This window comes from Equus caballus, chromosome 4, assembly GCF_041296265.1.
Source record: "Equus caballus isolate H_3958 breed thoroughbred chromosome 4, TB-T2T, whole genome shotgun sequence".
In the NCBI taxonomy this organism is placed as follows: Eukaryota; Metazoa; Chordata; class Mammalia; order Perissodactyla; family Equidae; genus Equus; species Equus caballus.
Window position 1 is genome coordinate 25020425 of NC_091687.1, and position 23518 is coordinate 25043942.

Below are 23518 nucleotides of genomic sequence, written 5' to 3' on the forward strand. Positions count from 1 at the left end.
GTTAATAATACTACGTTGCATGTTTGAAAGTTTCTGAGAGAGTAAATTTTAAAAGTTCTCATCACAAGAAAAAAATTTTTAGTAATTATGTAAGGTGATGGTAATCATTATTTTGGTGCTCATTTTGCATTATATACAGATATTGAATCATTATGTTGTACACCTGAAACTAGTATACTGTTACATGTCAATTATACTTCAATTAAAATAAAATAAAAATAACTGTTATTCTTACAATTACTACTATTTTGAAAAGTAGGACGGTTGTTTTACCCATGTTAGAATCTACAATGTCTAGCACAGTAACTGGAAAAAAAAATAGATATTAAACTTTTTTGTTAAAATTTAACTATAGTTATTTCTCATTTAAGATAGTTACTGAAATAAATTGTTCATGGTAAAAAAAAAAAAAACCTCCAGGGGGACCCAGTCACAGGGAGGCTTGCACAGTATTAAGAGGTTTAACTCCAAGAGTTCTCGCATGTCTTTACTGTGAGTACTGGAGTAAAATCCCCTCATGCTTCTGGCAAGTGAGGGGAAAAGCAATTATTTTGAAATTTTCCAGAGCATTCTGTTCTTTTTAACATTGTTGGGCCTCAGGAGGAACTATTTTACCAGAGCCTAACTTACTGGAGTTTTATCAGAGCCTAACCTACCTGAGGGTAGGGAAATACCTAACTCCAACCTCCTCTAGCCTTCTATGTGGGAAAAGGGAAAAGCTCAACTCTAGCTCCCTTTAGCCTTTCCACATGGGAGAAAGGAATACTCATTTCCACATGGGAGAAAGGAAATTCCTCTCTAGCCATCCTATGCAACCTAAGAGGGGAAAAATACTTGAGAAACATTGGTGAAGTTCATGGTCCAAGGGCACAGGCTCAAGAAAAGACTGAGACCTAATCATAGAACCATAGTATGCTTCCACTCCCTGACTCCTTACCACTATGTTCTTAAAGGACTTTTTACTGAAGATTCTTTTCTTAGTATATCATGTCCAGCTTTCAATAAAAAATTACAAGGCATAACTAAAAGGCAAAAAAACTAAAAGGCAATTTGAAGATACTAAACAAACTTAGAACCAGAATCAGGTATGGCAGGAATGTTGGAGTTACCTAACTAGGAATTTGAAAATACTATGATAATATGATAAGAACTTTAATGAAAGTAGTAGGCAACATGCAAGAACACATGGATAATATACATAAAGAGGTGGAAATTCTAAGAAAGAATCGAACAGAAATGCTAGGAATCAAATATACTGTCACAGAAATGAAGAATTCCTTTGATGGGCTTATTACTTGACTAGACAGAGCTAAGGAAAGAATCACTGAGCTTGAGAATATGACAATAGAAACTTCTAAAACTGAAAAGCAAATTGAAAAAAGAACCCTGAAAAAGAAGAACAGAATATTCAAGAAGTGTGGAGCAATGACAAAAGGTGTAACATACATAAAATGGGAATACCAGAGGAGAAAAAACAGAGGAAGGGGCAGGAACAATATTTGTAGCAGTAATGACTGAGAATTTCCCCAAACTAATATCATACACCAAACTACAGATCCAGGAAATTAAAAATATCAAAGAGGATAAATGCTAAAAAACCCCAGAAAGCTGCACCTAGGCATATCATATTCAAACTTCATAAAACCAAACATAAAGAGAAAATCTTGAAAGAGACAGAGGGAAAAAACCACTCTACTGGAGCCAGCCCTGTGGCTGAATGGTTAAAGTTCCATGTGCTCCACTTTGGTTTTGCAGGTTCAGATCCTGGGTGCAAACATAATCCACTTGTCAGCCATTCTGTGGGGGCATCCCACACACAAAAAATAGAGGAAAATTGGCACAGAGGTTAGCTCAGGGCAAATCTTTCTCACCAGAAATAAATAAATAAATAAACAAAAACCCCTACTTAGAGAGGAACAAAGATCAGAATTACATCAGACTTCTCTTTAGCAACTGTGCAAGTAAGACGAAAGTGGAATGAAGTAAAATATTGAGAGAGAAAAAACTACCAACCTAGAATTCTGTACCCTGCAAAATTATCCTTAAAAAGGAGAGGGCCAGCCCCAGTGGCCTAGTTTTTAAGATTGGACACTCAGCAAAAAAAAAAAGAGAAAGAGAAATAAAAACTTTCTCAGACAACAAAAATCAAGGGAATCTGTTGCCTGTACTTGCAAGAAATGTTAAAAGAAGTTCTTTTGAGAAGGAAAATGATACAAGTTAGACATTTAGATCTACATAAAGAAAGGAAGAACATTGGAGAATAAATAAGTGAAGGTAAAATAAGAACTTATTTTTCTTATTCTTAATTGACCTAACAGATCAGAATATATGTTCCAAATAATAGCAGTGTATTTGGTTATGTATACTTATATACATATGGTTTATATGTATGCTTATATGTGTACATTATGTAAGTATAATAAATGACAGCAAGGTATAAGGGATGAGAGAGAGGAATTAGGAATATTTTGTTATTATAAGATACTTGATCTACCCATGAATTGGTACAGTGTTATTTGAAAGTGGACTTGGATTAAATAGGAAAAATCACATCATCATATCAGTAGATACAGCAAAAGCGTTTGAGAAAATCCAATTGTTTGTAATAAAAACTCTCAGCAAATAGCAATAGAGGGGAACTTCCGCAACTTGATAAAGAATATCCACAAAAAGCCTACAGCTAATATCATATTTAATGGTAAGACACTTGAAGCTTTCTTGCTAAGATCAGCAACAAGGCAAGGATATTCCTTCTTACTACTGTTTTCAGCATTGTACTGGAAATCCTAGCTAATGCAGTAAGACGAGAAAAGGAAATAAAAGGAATACAGATTGAAAAGGAAGAACTAAAACTCTCTTCGCAGATGACATGATCATCTATGTAGAAAATCAGAAAGAATCAACAAAAGAAACCCTCCTGAAACTAATAAGCTGTTATAGCAAGATTACAGAATATAACGTTAATGTACAAAAGTCAATCACTTTCCTATATATCAGCAATGACTAAGTGGAATTTAAAGTTAAAAACCTTATCATTTACATTAGCACCCCTCAGAAATGAAATACTTACATGTAAATCTAACAAATTGTGAACAGAATCTATGTGAGTTAATCTATAAAACTTTGAATGGGACATATCAGGAGAGAACTAAATAAATAGATATTCCATGTTCATGGATAGGAAGACTCAATATTGTCAAGGTGTCAGTTCTTCCCAACTTGATCTATAGATTCAGTGCAATGCCAGTTAAAATTCTAAGAAGTCATTTTATGGATACGGACAACCTAATTCTAAAGTTTATGTGGAGAGGAAAAAGAGCCAGACTAGCCAACTCAATATTGAAGGAAAAGAGCAAAGTTGGAGGACTGACACTACCTGACAAAGACTTACTATAAAGCTTATAATAATCATTTTAACAAATGTTGCTGGAACAACTGGGCATCTGCATGCAAAAAATATAAATAAATCTAGACACCTTTCAAAAGACTTAACTCAAAATGGATCATAGACCTAAATGTAAAAAACAAAATAAAATTCATAGAAAATAACATAGGAGAAAACCTATGTGGCCTTGAGTATTGCAATGACATTTACACACAACACCAAAGGCATGATCCATAAAAGAAATAAATGATAATCCAGGTTTTGTTAAAATTAAAAACTCTGTGAAAGACAATATCAAGAGAATAAGAAGACAAGCCACAGACTAGGAGAAAATCATTGCAAAAGACATATCTGATAAAGGGCTTTTATACAACATATAGAAAGAACTCTTAAAATTCAAAAATGGGAAAATGAACAACCCTATTACAAAGTGAGCTAAATGCATGTACAGATACTTCACTAAAGAAGATATACAGATGGCAAGTAAACCTATGAAAAGATATTCAACATCATATGTCATTAAGAAACTGCCAAAATCCAAAACACTGACAACAGCAAATGCTGGTGAGGATGTGGAGTAACCAGAACGCTCATTCATTGTTGATGAAAATGCAAAATGATACAGCCACTTTGGAAGACAGTTGGCAGCTTTTTACAAAACTAAACATACTCTTATCATATGTTCCAGCAGTCATGGTCATTGGTATTTACCCAAATGAATTGAAAACTTATGCCCACACAAAAACCTGCACACAATTGTTTATAGCAGCCTTTATTTATAGTTGCCAAAAGTTGAAGTAACCAAGATGTCCTTCAGTAGGAGAAAGGATAAATAAATTATACATCCAAACAAGGAATATTATTCAGCAATAAAAGGAAATGTGCCATTAAAAGACATAGAGGAAACTTAAATGTATATTTCTAAGTGAAAGAAGACAATCTGGCTATATACTGTATGATTTCAATTATATGACAGTCTGGAAAAGGAAAAACTATGGAGATAGTAGAAATATTAGAGGTTTCAAACAGTTAGGAGTGAAGGACAGATGAATAGGTGTAGCAGAGAGAATTTTTAAGCCAATGGAAACTATTCTATATGATACTTCACCAGTGGATACATGTCATCATATTTGTCAAAATCCATAGAATGTATAACACTAAGAGTGAACTATAATATAAACTATGGGCTTTGGATGAAAATGATGTGTCAAGGTAGGTTCACCAATTGTAATAAGTGTATCACGGTGGTGTGGGATGTCAATAGTGGGGGAGGTTTTGCATATGTAGGGATAGGAGGTATATGGGAACTCTGTACTTTCTGCTGTTTTTCTATGAACCCAAAATGGCTTTAGAATATAGAGTTCATTAATTTAAAAAGATAACATAATTGAAGGGAAGATGATAGATATAGGAGAGAGGGAAAGGCAAATCCAATATGTGAATAGAGTGTCCAAAAAAGGAAAACAGAACAATTGAACAGAACAGATGTTTACTACTATAATTCAATAAATGTACCTGGATATACATTTTGAAAGAACCTACTGTGTACCTGGGAAAATTAATCTAGTAAGAGTAATAGCTAGACAGATATTCTGAAGATGGTTTTAAGGATCCTAATTAAAGAAGAGGAATCTTTTGTACAACCAGGTAAAAACTACAGTGACCAACCATCATAGTTTTCCAGAAGTGTCCTGGTTTAGTACTGAAAATCTCACATCCTAGACAAACCAAGACTGTCTGGTTGGTGATCACTCTAGCAAAAGATCAAGTCATTTATAACAGGGAGAAAAATCACATTGGTGTCAAACCTCTCAGTAGCTGCATTTAAAAGTTGACCAGTACACTACAAAATATTGAAGGAAAGAATTTATGAAGAAAAGATTTTAAATCCACCTAAGTTTTTGTCCTTCAGGCATACAAGATATAACAAAAGATAAAACAAGAACCTAGGAAATATTGTTCTCAAGGGCATTCCTGGGGACTCTACTAGTGCAGGAGTTGACAGATGATGGCCCATGAGCCATAGCTGGGACACAGCCTGTTTTTCAACAGGCCATGAGATAAGAATGGTTTTTATATTTTTTAGAATTTTGAAATAAACAAACAGAAGAATATGTAACAGAGACTGAATGTGGCCCTCAAAGCCTAATATAAAATTTACTGTCTGGCCATTTACAGAAAAAACTTTGCCACCTCCAGTACTAGAGGACTAGCCAAGATATGATTGAGAAAATGTGGCCATAAGCTTATAGTGACATTGATTATATTTAATTATGGAATTAAGATTTAAAGAAAAGTGTGCAAATAGGAGAAGAAAGGACAAAAACATAATAAATGAAATGGGGAAACCATTGAAACAGGAAATTCTAGAAATCACATGACTGCTTTTCACTCTATATAAATTTATTTCACAATATAAATGAAATGGATAATTCTCCTCAAGTATATAATCTACCAAGTCTGACCCTAGAAGAGAGAGAATGTTGAAATAGAGAAGTTTTGTTTTTATTTGAGTTCATAATCGTTTACATCATTCTGAAATTTCAGTTGTCCATTATTTCTTGTCTGTCACCACATAGGTGCTCCTGTTCACCCCCTATGCCCACCCCCCCCACCCCCCTTCCCCTGGTAACCACTGAAGTGTTTTCTTTGTCCATGTACTTGTTTATGTTCCACATATGAGTGAAATCATCTGATGTTTGTCTTTCTCAGTCTGACATATTTTGCTAAGCATAATTCCCTCCAGGGCTTTCCATGTTGTTGCAAATGGGACAAATTTGTCTTTTCTCTGGCTGAGTAGTATTCCATTGCATATATATATATATATATACCACATCTTCTTTATCCAATCATCAGTTGATGGGCACTCAGATAGTTTCCATGTCTTGGCTATGGTGAATAGTGCTGCCATGAACATAGGGGTACCTGTGTTACTTTGTTGATTTCAAGTAGTTTGCGTAGATACCCAGTAGTGGGATAGCTGGGTCATATGATATTCTATTTGTAGTTTTTTGAGGAATCTTCATACTATTTTCCGTAGTGGCTGAACGAGTTTGCATTCCTACCAGCAGTGTATAAGGGTTCCCGTCTCTCCACACCCTCTCCAACATTTGTTATTTTTAGTCTTAGTGATTATAGCCATTTTAACAGGCAGAAGGTGGTATCTTAGTGTACTTTTGATTTGCAATTTCCTGATATTAGTGATGTTGAACATCTTTTCATGTGTTTATTGGCCATCTGTATATCTTCTTTGGAAAAATGTCTATTCATATCTCCTGCCTGTTTTTGATCAGGCTTTCTGTTTGTTTGTTCAGTCATGTGAGTTCCTTATAAATAGACAAGTTTATAAATAAAAACTTGAGAATGTTGTCAAAGGTCTACCCAAAAAATTTCACTGGAAAATTCTACCAAACTTTCTTTTGCTTGAGGAAGAATGTCCCTGAGCTAACTTTTGTGCCAGTCTTCCCCCATTTTGTATGTGGGACACTGCTGCAGCATGGCTTGATGAGTGGTGCATGTGTCTGTGCCTGGGATCTGAGACCATGAACCCCAGGCCATCAAAATGGAGAGTATGAACTTAACCACTATGCCACTGGGCTGGCCCTACCAAACTTTTAAAGAACAGGAAATCCCAAGGAGAGTGACAGCAGCCAAAGGTGGAAAAGGAGTTTTCTGTCTTACCCCAAAGACCACTGATTTTGACAATCACACACAGATGAAAATACCTTTGTGGGAACCAGGAGTCCAGCAGAGAAGTTCCAGCACACCATTGGAGCAAAAAAATTTGAGACTGGACTTACCCTGAAGAGAGTAAGATCAGTGTCACCTTGCCTCTGTCACCCCACTCCCAAGGTGGCACAGCTCAGTGCCAAACTTCCTCAGCCTGAAGTTTCTCCCATGGGTGAAAGTGAGAGCATATGAGTGAGTGCCTGATTCCCTACTTATGCAGGGCACTGCCAAAGATACCCACTTCTTTTTTGCCCTTTCCGGAATGCTGCGGTGATCTGTATAACTGAGGGGCAAGGAGAGGCTGGGAAGATAGCCAGGGCTCAGAACTCATCAAAGGGATACAGATCCTATTAACCACTTCACAGACTCCATCAGGAAGCTGCCTATGAGAGTGCTGGGGACACCTCACCTGTGAATTCCCCCAGCTGGTCCATGGACACCTCTGACATTCCGTGCTCCTCACTCTCACGCCACCCCACCCCATGATTGGCTCCATCTGTGTACTTCTGAGGGCAGTGAGTGCAAGCCTTTGCAGACAGTGAGCATGGGCAGAATTTCAGCTCAACCTTGCAAAATTTGGAGAAAGCACACAAACTTGAGCATTCAGCACTGCCCTAGGGAAAGCAAACAAGAGGCTGTTAGCACTCATCCTGGCTTCATGGAATCAGGTGAAGGCATACCATCTTAAGAATTACCCCCTAAGAGGGAACAGGAAATGTGGAGCAGATGTATTCCTAGAGAATGTTTGAGAAAGCTTCAGAATCCGTAGTAGGGCTGACAGAAGGTGTTTCTTTCCCAAGGCAATTGGTAAAGACTGGAGGAGGTGAGTGCTTCTTCAAAACACAAGTCTTCAAGGAACATGGAAAATAAAGCAAACATAACACTACCAAAGGAACAAAATAATTTTCCAGTAACCACCTCCAAAGAAATGGACGTCTATGATTTGCCTGATCAAGAATTCAAATTAGTTGTTTTGAAGAAGCTCAGTGAGCTACAGGAAAACACAGAAAGACATTTCAGTGAAATCAGAAAAATGATACATAAACAAAATGAGAAGTTTAATGGGGAGATACTACTAATAAAAAGAAAAACAAGAATTCTGGAGCTAAAAATACAATGAATGAAGTGAAAAATACAATAGAGAGCATCAATATCAGAGTAAATCAAGCAGAAAAAAGAACCTGTGAACTTGAAGACAGGTCATTTGAAATTATCCAGTCAGAGGAGGAAAAAAGAAAAAAAGAATGAAAAAAAGAGTCAAGAAAGCCTATATAAATTATAGGATATCATCAAGCAAAACAGTTGACGATTACAGGAGTCCCAGAAGGAAGAAGAGGTAGAACACTTGTTTTACAAATCTGGAGAGAGATATAAACATCAAAGTTCATGAAGCCCGTAATTCCTCATAAAGATTCAACCCAAAGAGGACTTCATCAACACACATTATAATAAAACTGTAAAATCAAAGACAGAATTTTGAAGGTAGCAAGAGACAAAACACTCCTAACATACAAGGGAGCCCTCATAAAGCTATCAGTGGATTTCTCAGCAGAAACTTACAGGTCAGGAGAGAGTGGGTTGATATGTTGAGAGTACTTAAAGAGAAAAGAGCCAACCCCAAATACTATACCTGGCAAAGCTGTCCTCCAGAAATAAAGGAGAGAGAAAGACTTCCACATGCAAACAAATCCAAGGGAGTTCACCACCAGTAGACCTGCCTTACAAGAAATGCTGAAATGAGTTCTTCAAGCTGAAATGCAAGGATGCTAGTTAGTAATGTGGAAACATAAAGCACTATTATAGGCAAGTGTGTAGTAAAATTAAGATTTTATTTTAAGTAAAATAATGTAATATTGTTATGTGTAAATCATTTAACTCTACTACAAAGGTTAAAGGACAGAAGCATTAAAAATAACTTTGGCTACAATAATCTTTTAATGGATACACAATGTAAAATATGTAAATTGTGACATCAGAAACATAAAATGTTGGGAGTTAAAGGCTAGAGTTTTTGTGTGAGATTTAAGTTAACTTGGTATCAACTTAAAATAGAGTGTTATAACTATCAGATATTTTATGTAAGCCTCATGGTATCCACAAAGCAAAAACCTATAGTAGATACACAAACATTAAAAAAAAAGAATCAAAGCATACCAACATGGAAAAATCATCAAATCACAAGGACAGCAAGAGAGGAAGAAAGGAACTAGAAAACAACCATAAAATTAATCACATGACATCAGCAAGTCCTTCCTTATCTGTAATTACTTTAAATGTAAATAGATTAAATTCTCAGATCAATAAGACATAGATAAAAAATTTAATGGATGGATAAAAAAGAACTAAGACCTAACTATATGCTGCCTACAAGAGACTCATGTCAGCTTTATAGACATAGGCTGAAAGTTGAAGTGGTAGAAAAAGATATTCCATACAAATAAAAAACACACTAGAACAAGGGTAGGTATACTTATGCCAGAATAAATAGACTTTAACTTTGAAAACTTTAACAAGAGACAAAGAAGGTCATTATATAATGGTAAAGGAGTCAATTCATCAAGAGGATGTAACAATTATATATGCACCAAATATCAGATCACCTAAATATATTGAGCAAATACTAACAGATCTATAGGGAAAAAATAGACAATACTACAATAATAATAGGGGATTTCAATATTTCTCTCTCAGCAATGGATAGATCATTGGACTTGAACTATACTTTTAGACCAAATGGACCTAACAGAACATTCCATCCAACAGTAGCAGAATACACGTTCTTCTCAGATGCACACAGAACATTCTCCAGGATAGATGATATGTTAGGGCTCAAGAAAAGTCTCAACAAATTCAAGAAGATAGACGTTATATCAAGTGTCTTTTCCTACCACAATAGTATGAAACTAGAAATCAGTAATAGTAGAAAAACTGGAAAACTCACAAATATGTGGAGTAGACAGAAAGGTTTAGAACAACCAGTGGATCAAAGAAGAAATCAAAAGGGAAATCAAAAAGTATCTTGAGAGGAGGAGATCCAAGATGGCGCCGTGAGTAGTCCTCTTTGTCTCTCCCCCTTCAAGTCTACAATTATTTGGACACTTATCGCTTGACAAAGGATATCCAGACAGCATCTCAGGACGTCTGAGAGACCCACGCGACTATACATCGGAAGGCGGACGGACTTTCCTCCGGGAGAATGTGGAAATAGGTGAAAACTCTCCAACCCCGACGAGCAGCCTAGTACCCGCAAGCGGCTTTCTTCCAACGGACGCCCCCAGAGGATCTACACACATCTAGGGCAGGAGCGAGCACACAACAGAGGAGCGACGGTGGAAACAGGTGACCAGAACCCTACCTAAACCCCCCGCAATTACTCCTAAACGCAGAGGGAAACTTTGGAGTTGCACACCTGAGCCCGCGGGGAGAGTCTCTCCCTGCCATTGGCGGGGAGACCCCGCCTGGTGTTCGCGGCACCTGGAGGGTCCCAGAGAGAGTCGCTGAGGGTACGGAGGTCTCCCAGCTGCCGTTGCCCGCCCCGTGGGACTAGGGATTGCCGGAGATCTCGGAGAGGACCGGGGCTGGGGGAACTTTCAAAGGCCGGTTCTGCGACCCGGAGGGGAAGCGCGGGAGTTCCGCCCGGGCAGCAGACAAAACTCTCTGTCTGCCATTAGCGGAGGGGCCACGCCGAGCATTCACGGCTCCGGGAGAGGCCCGGAGAGAATCCCAGAGGGCGGGGCGACCCCCAGCTGCCGTTGCCCGCCCCGTGGGACTAGGGATTGCCGGAGATCTCGGAGAGGACCGGGGCTGGGGGAAGTTTCAAAGGCCGGCTCTGCGACCCGGACGGGAAGCGCCGGAGTTCCGCCCGGGCAGCAGACAAAACTCTCTGTCTGCCATTAGCAGAGGGGCCACGCCGAGCAATCACGGCTCCAGGAGAGGCCCGGAGAGAATCCCAGAGGGCGGGGTGACCCCCAGCTGCCGTTGCCCGCCCCGTGGGACTAGGGATAGCCGGAGATCTCGGAGAGGATTGGGGCTGGGGGGAGTTCCAGAGACCCAGCTTCATAGCCTAGGGGGAAACCCTACAGGCTCACAGCAGCCTTAGGGAAAGCCTCTGCACAGCACCAGTAGAAGGCACCCAGACACCAGCCACAAGGCTGGAAGACACCAGGGCAAAAGCAGCATAGCTAGGTGAACTAACCACAGACTGTAGAAGATGCCAATAGCTCTCCTGTGACCCATAGAGGACAAGTGAGATTTTGTGGGTGCCGACAGCAACGGAGCGACAAATATAAGTGATCCCACCCCTGGCCGCTGGAAAAGCCCATAACACCGTTGCAGACCCCAAGGAGAGAGCACATCTAGGTGGGCTGCAACAGTAGGCACCAGCAGCCTGAAGCCCCCCTGTGACGGCCCCCACAGCAGAGGAGGGAATCCAAAGGGCCACTGTGGCTACGAGGAGGGGCCCAGGCCCAGTTAGCAACTGCGGACAGGGTTCCTGGTTGGTGCAGTATAAACAGCTGCTCCCCCACCGCAGCAGCTGAAACAAGTGAAAGGAGCAACTAAACTCTATCTCCATGCGGAGGCACAAATCAACAACATCAAGCAATATGAAAAAATACATTAAATCTCCAGAACAGAAAGAAAGTAACAAATACACAGAAAACAATCCCAAAGAAAATGAGATATATAACCTAAATGATGATGACTTCAAAACAGCCATCATTAAAATTCTCAATGAGTTAAGAGAGAGTTCTGACCGTCAACTCAACGAGTTCAGGAGCTATGTCACAAAAGAGTTTGATACGATAAAGAAAAACCAAACAGAAATATTGGAAATGAAGAACACAATAGAGGAGATTAAGAAAAATCTAGATGCTCTGAACAGTAGGGCCGATAATATGGAGGAAAGAATTAGCAATTTGGAAGATGGCAATATAGAATTGCTGCAGGCAGAGGAGGAGAGAGAAGCAAGACTAAAAAGAAATGAAGAAACTCTCCGAGAATTATCAGATACAATTAGGAGATGCAACGTAAGGATTATAGGTATACCAGAGGGAGAAGAGAAGGAGAAAGGGGCAGAAAGCCTATTCAAAGAAATAATGGCTGAGAACTTCCCAAATCTGGTGAGGGAGATGGATCTTCAGGTGACAGAAGCCAATAGATCTCCAAACTTTATCAATGCAAGAAGACCAACTCCACGCCATATAGTAGTGAAGCTAGCAAAAGTCAACGACAAGGAGAAAATACTAAGGACAGCCAGGCAAAAGAAACTAACCTACAAAGGAACCCCCATCAGGCTATCAGCAGATTTCTCAGCAGAAACTTTACAGGCTAGAAGAGAGTGGAATGATATATTCAAAAATCTGAAGGACAAAAATCTACAGCCGAGAATTCTCTACCCAGCGAAAATATCCTTCAAATACGATGGAGAAATAAAAACTTTCGCAGATAGACAAAAATTAAGGGGGTTCATTGCCACAAAACCTCCTCTTCAGGAAATCCTCAGGAAAACCCTCACTCCTGAAAAATCCAAAAAAGGAAAGGGCCTACAAAACCAAGAGCAGAGGAGATAAGTAGAAGGACAAGTACAGAGAGTAGCAGCTCTACATCAGAACAGATTAAACCATGGGACGAGAAACAAAGGAAACTGAAGAAAAGCGGAAAACAAGACACAAAATGGTAGTGGTAGGCTCCCACATCTCAATAATCACTCTAAATGTAAATGGATTGAACTCCCCAATCAAAAGACACAGAGTGGCAGGATGGATCAAAGAACAAGATCTAACAATATGCTGCCTCCAGGAAACACACCTCAGCCCCAAAGACAAACACAGACTCAGAGTGAAGGGATGGAGAACAATACTCCAAGCTAATAATGAACAAAAGAAAGCAGGTGTCGCTATACTAATATCAGACAAGGTAGATTTCAAAGCAAAACAGATAAAGAAAGATAAAGAGGGACAGTATATAATGATAAAAGGGACTCTCCACCAAGAAGACATAACACTTATAAATATATATGCACCCAACACAGGAGCACCAAAATTTGTAAAGCAACTCTTAATAGAACTAAAAGAAGACATCAACAACAATACAATAATAGTAGGGGACCTCAACACACCATTAACACCAATGGACAGAACATCCAGACAGAAAATCAACAAGGAAATAATAGAATTAAATGAAAAATTAGACCAGATGGACTTAATAGATATATATAGAACACTTCATCCAAAAACAGCAGGTTACACATTCTTCTCAAGTGCACGTGGAACATTCTCAAGGATTGACCGTATTTTGGGAACCAAAGCAAACATCAATAAATACAAGAGAGTTGAAATAATATCAAGCATCTTTTCTGATCATAATGCTATGAAACTAGAAATCAACTACAAGAAAAAAGCAGAGAAAGGTGCAAAAATGTGGAGACTAAACAACACGCTTCTCAACAAACAATGGATCATTGAAGAAATTAAAGAAGAAATCAAATTTTATCTGGAGACTAATGAAAATGAGAACACGACATACCAAAACATTTGGGATGCAGCAAAAGCAGTCCTAAGAGGGAAATTCATCGCAATACAGGCCCACCTCACTAAACAAGAAAAAGCTCGCATAAGCAACCTCAAACGACACCTAACAGAACTAGAAAAAGAAGAACAAACAAAGCCCAGAGTCAGTAGAAGGAGGGAAATAATAAAAATAAGAGCAGAAATAAGCGATATTGAAACAAAAAAGACAATAGAAAGGATCAATGAAACAAAGAGTTGGTTCTTCGAAAGAATTAACAAAATTGACAAACCCCTAGCCAGACTCACCAAGAAAAGAAGAGAGAAATCGCAAATTAATAAAATTAGGAATGACAGAGGGGAAATCACAACAGATACCAATGAAATACAAGAGATCATAAGAGAATACTATGGAAAACTATATGCCAACAAATTGAACAACCTGGAAGAAATGGACAAATTCCTAGACTCCTACACTCTCCCCAAACTGAATCAGGAAGAAATGGAGAATCTGAATAGGCCAATCACAAGTAAGGAAATAGAAACGGTAATCAAAAACCTCCCCAAAAATAAGAGTCCAGGACCAGACGGCTTCTCTGGAGAATTCTACCAAACATTCAAAGAAGACTTAATACCTATTCTCCTCAAACTGTTCCAGAAAATTGAGAAAGATGGAGAACTCCCTAACACATTCTATGAAGCCAACATCACCCTGATCCCCAAACCTGACAAGGACAACACAAAGAAGGAGAACTACAGGCCGATATCACTGATGAACACAGATGCAAAAATCCTCAACAAAATTTTGGCAAACTGATTACAGCAATACATCAAAAAGATTATACACCATGATCAAGTGGGATTTATACCAGGGACACAGGGATGGTTCAACATCCGCAAGTCAATCAACGTGATACACTACATCAACAAAATGAAAAACAAAAACCACATGATCATCTCAATAGATGCAGAGAAAGCATTCGACAAGATCCAACACCCATTTATGATAAAAACCCTCAGTAAAATGGGTATAGAAGGAAAGTACCTCAACATAATAAAGGCCATATATGATAGACCCACAGCCAACATCATACTCAATGGACAAAAACTGAAAGCCATCCCTCTGAGGACAGGAACAAGACAAGGGTGCCCACTTTCACCACTCCTATTCAACATAGTACTGGAGGTGCTGGCCAGAGCAATTCGGCAGGAAAAAGAAATAAAAGGAATCCAAATAGGTAACGAAGAAGTAAAACTCTCGTTGTTTGCAGACGACATGATCTTATATATAGAAAACCCCAAAGAATCCACAGAAAAACTATTAGAAATATTCAACAACTACAGCAAAGTAGCAGGGTATAAAATTAACGTGCATAAATCAGTAGCATTTCTATACACTAACAATGAACTAACAGAAAAAGAACTCAAGAACTCAATCCCATTCACAATCACAACGAAAAGAATAAAATACCTTGGGATAAACTTAACCAAGGAAGTGAAGGATCTATACAATGAAAACTACAAGACTTTCTTGAAAGAAATTGACGATGACATAAAGAGATGGAAAGACATTCCTTGCACATGGATTGGAAGAATAAACATAGTTAAAATGTCCATACTACCTAAAGCTATATACAGATTCAATGCTATCCCAATCAGAATCCCAAGAACATTCTTCACAGATATTGAACAAACAATCCTAAAATTCATATGGGGCAACAAAAGACCGGAATTGCTAAAGCAATCCTGAGCAAGAAAAACAAAGCCGGCGGAATCACAATCCCCGATTTCAAAACATACTACAAAGCTACAGTGATCAAAACAGCATGGTACTGGTACAAAAACAGGTCCACAGATCAATGGAACAGAATTGAAAGCCCAGAGATAAAACCAAACATCTATGGACAGCTAATCTTCGACAAAGGAGCAGAGGGCCTACAATGGAGAAAAGAGGGTCTCTTCAACAAATGGTGCTGGGAAAACTGGACAGCCACATGCAAAAGATTGAAAATTGACCAGTCTTTTTCACCAAACACCAAAATAAACTCAAAATGGATCAAAGACCTAAAGATTAGGCCTGAGACAATAAGTCTTTTGGAAGAGAATATAGGCAGTACACTCTTTGACATCAGTTTCAAAAGAATCTTTTCGGACACTGTAACTCCTCAGTTGAGGGAAACAATAGAAAGAATAAACAAATGGGACTTCATCAGACTAAAGAGCTTTTTCAAGGCAAGGGAAAACAGGATTGAAACAAAAAAACAGCTCACTAATTGGGAAAAAATATTCACAAGCCACTTATCCAACAAAGGGTTAATCTCCATAATATACAAAGAACTCACACTGCTTAACAACAAAAAAACAAACAACCCGATCAAAAAATGGGCAGAGGACATGAACAGACATTTCTCAAAAGAAGATATGAATATGGCCAATAGACACATGAAAAGATGTTCATCATCGCTAATCATCAGGGAAATGCAAATCAAAACTACACTAAGATATCACCTTACACCCGTTAGATTGGCAAAAACATCCAAAACCAAGAGTGACAAATGTTGGTGAGGTTGTGGAGAAAAAGGAACCCTCATACACTGTTGGTGGGAATGCAAACTGGTACAGCCACTATGGAAAACAGTATGGAGATTTCTCAAAAAGTTAAAAATAGAAATACCCTATGACCCAGCCATCCCATTACTGGGTATCTACCCTAAGAACCTGATATCAGAAATCTCAAGAGTCCCATGCACCCCTATGTTCATCGCAGCATTATTTACAATAGCCAAGACATGGAACCAGCCTACATGCCCAGAAACTGATGATTGGATAAAGAAGATGTGGTATATATACACAATGGAATACTACTCAGCCATAAAAAGAGACAAAATTGGCCCATTCACAGCAACGTGGATGGACCTCGAGGGTATTATGTTAAGCGAAATAAGCCAGTCAGAGAAAGACGAACTCTATATGACTCCACTCATAGGTGGAATTTAGTATATTGATAAGGAGATCTGATCGGTGGTTACCAGGGAAAAGAGGGGGTGGGGGGAGGGCACAGAGGGGGAAGTGGTGTACCCACAACATGACTAACAAAAATGTACAACTGAAATCTCACAAGGTTGTAATCTATTATAACATTAATAAAAAAAAAAAAAAGTATCTTGAAACACATGAAAATGGAAACACAACATACCAAAACTTACAGGATGCAGCAAAAGCAGTTCTAATAGGGAAGTATATCACGATAAACAACTACATTAAGAGAGAAGAAAGATCTCAAATAAACAACGTAGCTTTACACCTCAAGGAACTAGAAAAGCAAGAACAAATTAAGCCCAAAGATAGCAGAAGGAAGGAGATAACAAAGATTACAACAGAAATAAATGAAATAGAAACCAGAAGATCAATGGAAAAGATCAACAAAACTGAGTTGTTTTTTTGAATAGACAGACAAAATTGACAAATCTTTACCAAGACTAGCTGAGAAAATAGAAGATTCAAATAAATAAAATCTGAAATAAAAGAGGAGACATTACAGCTGATACACAGGAATACAAAGGATCATGACGCTACTATGAACAATTATAAGCCGATAAATTGGATATCCTAGGAGAAATGGATAAATTCCTAGAAACAGACAACCTACCAAGACTGAGTCATGAAGAAATAGAAAATCTGAACAGAACAATATGAGTATGGAGATGGAATCAGTAATCAAAAACCTCCCAGCAATGAAGAAAAGCCCAGGACCTGATGAACTTACTGGAGAATTCTGTCAGACACTTAAAGAAAAGTTAAATACCAATCCTTCTCAAACTCTTCAAAAAAATTTATTTGAAGAGAACACTTCTAAACTGATTTATGAGACCAACATACCCTCACGCCAAAGTCAGACAATGATACTAACAGAAAAGAAAATGACAGGCTGATATACCCAATGAACATTGATGCAAAAATCCTCAACCAAATACTAGCAAAACAAATTCAACAGCACCCTAAAAGGATCATATGCCACAATCAAGTGGGATTTGTTCCTGGGATACACGAGTGGTCTAACATATGCAAAGCAATAAATGTGATTTACAACATTAACATAATGAAGGATAAAAACTATATGACTATCGCAATAGATGCAGAGAAAGCATATTCAACATCTGTTTTTTTTTTTTTTTTTGGTAAAGAAGATTGGCCTGAGCTAACATCTGTTGCCAATCTTCTTCTTTTTGCTTGAGGAAGATTGTTGCTGAGCTAACATCTGTGCCATTCTTTCTCTATTTTATGTGGGATGCCACCACAGCGTGGCTTGACAAGCAGTGCTAGGTCCTCGTCCATGATCCAAACTTGCGAACCCCTGACCACCAAAGCGGAACACGTGAACTTAACCACTACGCCACCAGGCCAGCCCCTTCAACGTGTTTTCATAATAAAGACTCAACAAATTCAGTATAGAAGGAATGTACCTCAACATAATAAAGGGTAATATCTGATAGCCCACAGCTAACATCATGCTTAATGATACTCTACTCAGCTAACTTTATATTCAGCCTTTCCTCTAAGATCAGAAACAAGGAAGGGGTGCCCAGTTTTGCCACTTCTATTCAACGTTGTACTGAAAATCCTAGTCAGAGCAATTAGGCAAGAAAAAGGAATAAATGGTATCCAAGTCAGAAAGGAAGTGAAATTGTATCTGTTTGCAGATGACGTGATCTTATATATAGAAAACTCTAAAGATTCTACCAAAAAATTGTTTAAACTGATAAATAAATTCAGTAAAGTTGCAGGATTCAAACTCAGTATACAAAAAATCCATTGCATTTCTATTGGAGAAAGAAATTAAGGAAAGAATTCCATTTGCAAGAGCATAAAAAAATCCTCAGGGATAAATTTTAAAAAGTACGCAGAAGACCTGTACACTGAAAATTAGAAGACATTGATGAAAGGAATTGAAGAAGATGCAGATAAATGGAAAAACCTCTCATGTTCATGGACTGAAAGTTAATATTGTTAAAATGTCCCTATTATCCTAACTGATCTACAAATTCAATGCAAACTCTATAAAAATTCTAATAGTATTTTTCACAGAAACAGAAGAAAATTCTAAAGTTCATATGGAACTACAAAAGACCCAGAATAGCCAAAGAAGTTTTGAGAAGAACAAAGCTGGAGCCATCATGCTTACTAATTTCAAAGTATATTACAAAGATGTAGTAATCAAAGCAGTATGGTGCTGGCATAAAAACAGGCACATAGACCAATGGAACAGAATAGAGAGCCTAGAAATAAACCCATGCACGAATGGTTAATTAACCCTTGACAAAGGCACCAAGAACCTACAATGGGAAAAGATCATCTCTCCAATAAATAGTGTTGGGGAAACTAAATATCTACATGCAAAAGAATGAAACTGGATCCCTATCTTCGACTACTCTAAAAAATTAGCTCAAAGTGGATAAAAGACTTAAATGTGAGACTTGAAACCATAAAACTCCCAGAAGAAAACATAGAGAAAGAGCTCCTTGACATGGGTCTTGGCAATGATTTTTTGGCTGTGACACATAAAGCTCAGGCAACAAAAGCAAAAATAAACAGGTGGGACTACATCAAACTGACGTTTCTGTACTGCGAGGAAAACAATCAACAAAATGGAAAGGCAACTTAGAGAATGGGAGAAAATATTTGCAAACCATGTATCTGCTAAGGGGTCGGTATGCAAAATATATGAAGAACTTATACAACTCAATAGCAAAAAATAAATAATACAATTTAAAAATGGGCAAAGCATCTGGGTGGACATTTTTCCAAAGAAGGCATACAACTAGCTTACAGGTGCGTGAAAAAGTGCTCAATGTCACTAATTATCAGGGAAATGCAAGTTAAAACCACACTGACATATCACACCTGTTAGGGTGGCTTTTATCAAAAAGAGAAGATAGGTGTTGGAGAGGATGTGGAGAAAAGGGAACCCTTGTGCACTGTTAATGGGAAGGTAAATTGGTATAGCCATTATGGAAAACAGTTTAGAGGGTCCTCAAAAATTAAAAGTAGAGCTACCATTTATGATCCAGCAATCTCTCTTCTGTATGTAGCCAAAGGAAACGAAATCAATATCTTGAAGAGGTATTTGCACTCCCATGTTCATTGTGGCATTATTCACAATAGCCAAGGTAAGGAAATAACCTGTGTCCATAGATGGTTGAATGGATAAAGATGATATGGGGTGTATATACACACACACACACATAGATGTGTATATATGTATATACATATAGATACACACATATAGATACATTTATATGTGTGTATACAGCTGCGTATTTCAGCCATGAGAAAGAACAAAGTCCTCTCTTTTGCCACAACACGGATGGTCCCAGAGGACGTTATGCTAAGTGACATAAACCAGACAGAGAAAGACAAATACTGTATGATCTCACATAGATATGGAATCTAAAAAAAAAAAAAATCGAACTCGTAAAGAGTAGAATGGTGATTACCAGGGATTGTGGAGTGGGGGAAATGGGGAGGTGCTCATCAAAGGGTACACGCCTTCAATTATAGGACATACAGGTTCTGTAGATTTAACGTACAGAATGCTGACCATAATTCCTAATATTGTTTTTGTATACTTGAAATTTGCTAAGAGAGTAGATGTAAAGTGATAGATGTATTAATTAACCCCATTGTGCTATTCTTAAATCAATTTTTTTGGGTTTTTTTCTTGTGCTGGGAAAGAGTCCCCCTGAGCTAACATCTGTTACCAATCTTCTTCTTTTTTATTTTTCCTCCCCAAAGCCCCAGTACATAGTTGTTCTAGGTCTTCTATGTGAGCTGCTCTCATTGTGGTATTCTTTTCAGTGTTTAAATATACCAGATCATCCTGTTATACACTTTAAATATATACAGTTTTGTCAGTTATACCTCAATAATACTGGGAAAAAACAAACAATAAACTAATATAAAGAGACCATTAAAAAAACAAAACAGGAAATCCCAGTGCTACTTTTAAACTATTTCAGAGGATAGGAAAATGAGGATACTTCCCATTATTTTATGAAGCAAAGATAATACTGGTACAAAAACTGATCAAGATTTACCCAAAACGTACCTCAGCTCAGTCTCACTTATAATTATTAATTTTGATAGTTATAATGCTATTTTGGCTTATAGGAAAGTGTTCATATATTTTAGATTTTCATACTGAAGTATTCAGGGGCAGAACGTCATGATGACCTTTCTTTCAAAAATATACTTTACCTGTCATCATTTACGTTAAAATACTTAGACATTGAATATATATAACTGTAAGTTTTTAGGTTCACAGGTTGACCAGATCATCATCCTATTTTTAGGGGTTTCGAAGTCAATCATGAAGTACTTATTTATAAACTTTTTACAGTGATTATTATGTTTGAAATTTGTAGATATTTAACTTTAACTTGTTTTCTATATGTTTACAATTTAAAGTTTTTGAATATAGAAAACACTTGAGATCATAAATGAATCATATGGAAGGATTTTTTTTCAGGGCTTACAAATATGCTACTTTTACATCTGTTTGACTCAACGTCTTTGAAGAAATGGACAATAACAAAAGAAGGACTTCTCAAAAAAAATATAGGTGTTGGGGCTGGCCCCGTGGCCGAGTGGTTAAGTTCGCGCGCTCTGCTGCAGGCTGCCCAGTGTTTCGTCGGTTCGAATCCTGGGCGCGGACATGGCACTGCTCGTCAGACCACGCTGAGGCAGCGTCCCACATGCCACAACTAGAGGAACCCACAACGAAGAATACACAACTATGTACCGGGGGGCTTTGGGGAGAAAAAGGAAAAAATAAAATCGTAAAAAATATATATATATATATATAGGTGTTAAGAATTAACTTGAAAGGGAGATGGAATACTCTAAATAGGAGAATTAAAGAGAGAAGACGCTGCATAGTTTGGGAAATTTAAGAAGCAAAATGAAAAATAGTAAAAGTGAGAATAGGATATTAGACAAAGACCAGAATATTAGAAAACCTCAATTCAAACATTAATAAATGTGCTTTTTTTTGGTCTTTTCACCATTCTATCATTTCTTTCAATACCTTTCCCTATACTATACTTTATTAAGTATGTATTTATGCAGATTCATTTTTTACTTAGCTGTCATATTGACCTCTTGAACCCAGGAATTATAGCATGCTTCTTTCAGAAGCCTGTAGATTTCAGAAGCCTCCACAGATTTTCAGGAAAAGACCCTTTTCTGGTTCACTTGAATATCTGGATCTGTTCTTTAATCTAAAATAGGAAAGTTGGATAGGTGATAAACTATATCTTCTATGTTCATTAACTTACTCTGTGTCACGTGGCTGTTCCACAGATGGTGAGTTGACTCACTGGTTGGTTGGTCATTTGGATGGATTGATTACTAAAGAAAATTGAAAAATTATGAGAAATGGAAAAATTGGAATGAAGAAGGCATAAAATTCAGAAAAGTCATCATTTAATTTGCAATAAGATAAGAGGAAATGATTATATGAGAAGTAAAAAGAGAAGGATCCAAGTTTGCTTAAGATACAAAGAAGAATGAATAAAACCTTGAAATGAATTCAAATTAAATGGGAATGAGTGAGAAGTCGTATATCTTCCCTTGTCTAGGAGATATTGAATCATTGTGTCAGAACAATTAGCAAGACAATATATTTAAACTCATTTTAAGTTTATTCTACCCTGAATTCTCTTTTGCCCCCATTTTTAAGAAATGTGTCATAGGTAGTTTGATGTTTCCCCTTCAGAAACATAGGGTTTATGTAGAAGAAGGTTTTCGTATAATCATAAAATAATGTCTTAAAGGTAAAAAGGAAAGGTAATGATGTTTTTCTTTTGGGGTGGGGGAATTATTCCAGGCATAGCCCTTCTGTACCTGCAGTTGTATCGGGTCACATGTGACCAGACCTACCTGCTCCGATCCCTGGATTACATAAAGAGGACACTTCGGAATCTGAATGGCCGCAGGGTCACCTTCCTCTGTGGAGATGCTGGGCCCCTTGCTGTAGGAGCTGTGGTCTATCATAAACTCAAAAGTGATTCTGAGTCCCAGGAATGCATCACAAAGTGAGTTTTTAAAACTGGAAATATTTTCTCCAAATTCTCAGTTGAAGGTCTTGCTGTAGAAAGATATTCAAAAAGGAAATAATTTTTTAATTCATCTACTGTTGCAAACAGATCTCTCCAAGAAGTGAAGAGGTTTGTATATGAATTTTGAGCATAATGGTGGTATCATCTGCTCCCTTTCTATCCAGGCATGTGTTTGCCTTAATTTTGTGGGGAGTGAAAAATGTGTTTCTTTGTGTTAATCATTTTTCCTAAGTAATTTTTGATTGCCTTCAATGCATGAAAATTAGCGTATCTGCCTTAGATTTACTGTAACTAAGTTATTCTTAGGTTCAACCTTTAAGTAACTGATTAAATGTGCTAATTATGGAACAGTTAAGAGTGCAAACTTTTATTGCACTTACTGGTTTAGATTCTTTCTTGAAGAAACAGGAATCAGGGCTCACTCCCAGGGCCTGGTACTTGCTAGTCCCTTAATGTTTGTTGAAGGGTGGAATGATCAAGCTAATTCCCAAGCATTGTCTACATTTTAGTACCATTTTCATTTAGATTGTAAATCACTTTCTTCTAATTTTGGATTTCAAAATTGAATATCTTCTCTTACATGATTTAGAATAAAAATAAAGATAGAAATTTTTAACAGAAAGATGTTTTGTTATTAATTTTGACATCTGTGAGAAAAATTAATGAAGTTTTTGTTGTTTTCTCAGGGTTTTTTTTTGTATTTTATAAAATCAGTTTTAAATTAAAAATAAATAACAAGTAATTCATAAAGTGATGGAGTTACTGTTTCAGGAAGAGAGATT

The 23518-nt window shown here is 37.5% G+C and overlaps 1 protein-coding gene across 5 annotated transcripts in view; it reads left to right on the forward strand.

Annotated features, from left to right (window-relative positions):
• The window catches only part of LANCL2 (LanC like glutathione S-transferase 2), a 97785-nt gene that overhangs the window by 51835 nt on the left and 22432 nt on the right, over window positions 1-23518 (forward strand). For all 5 annotated transcript variants that reach the window (XM_023639069.2, XM_070264451.1, XM_070264452.1 and 2 more), the window contains one exon: window positions 22505-22712. In XM_023639069.2, coding sequence (XP_023494837.1) covers window positions 22505-22712 — 208 coding nt within the window. The remainder of the gene's footprint in view (window positions 1-22504; window positions 22713-23518) is intronic.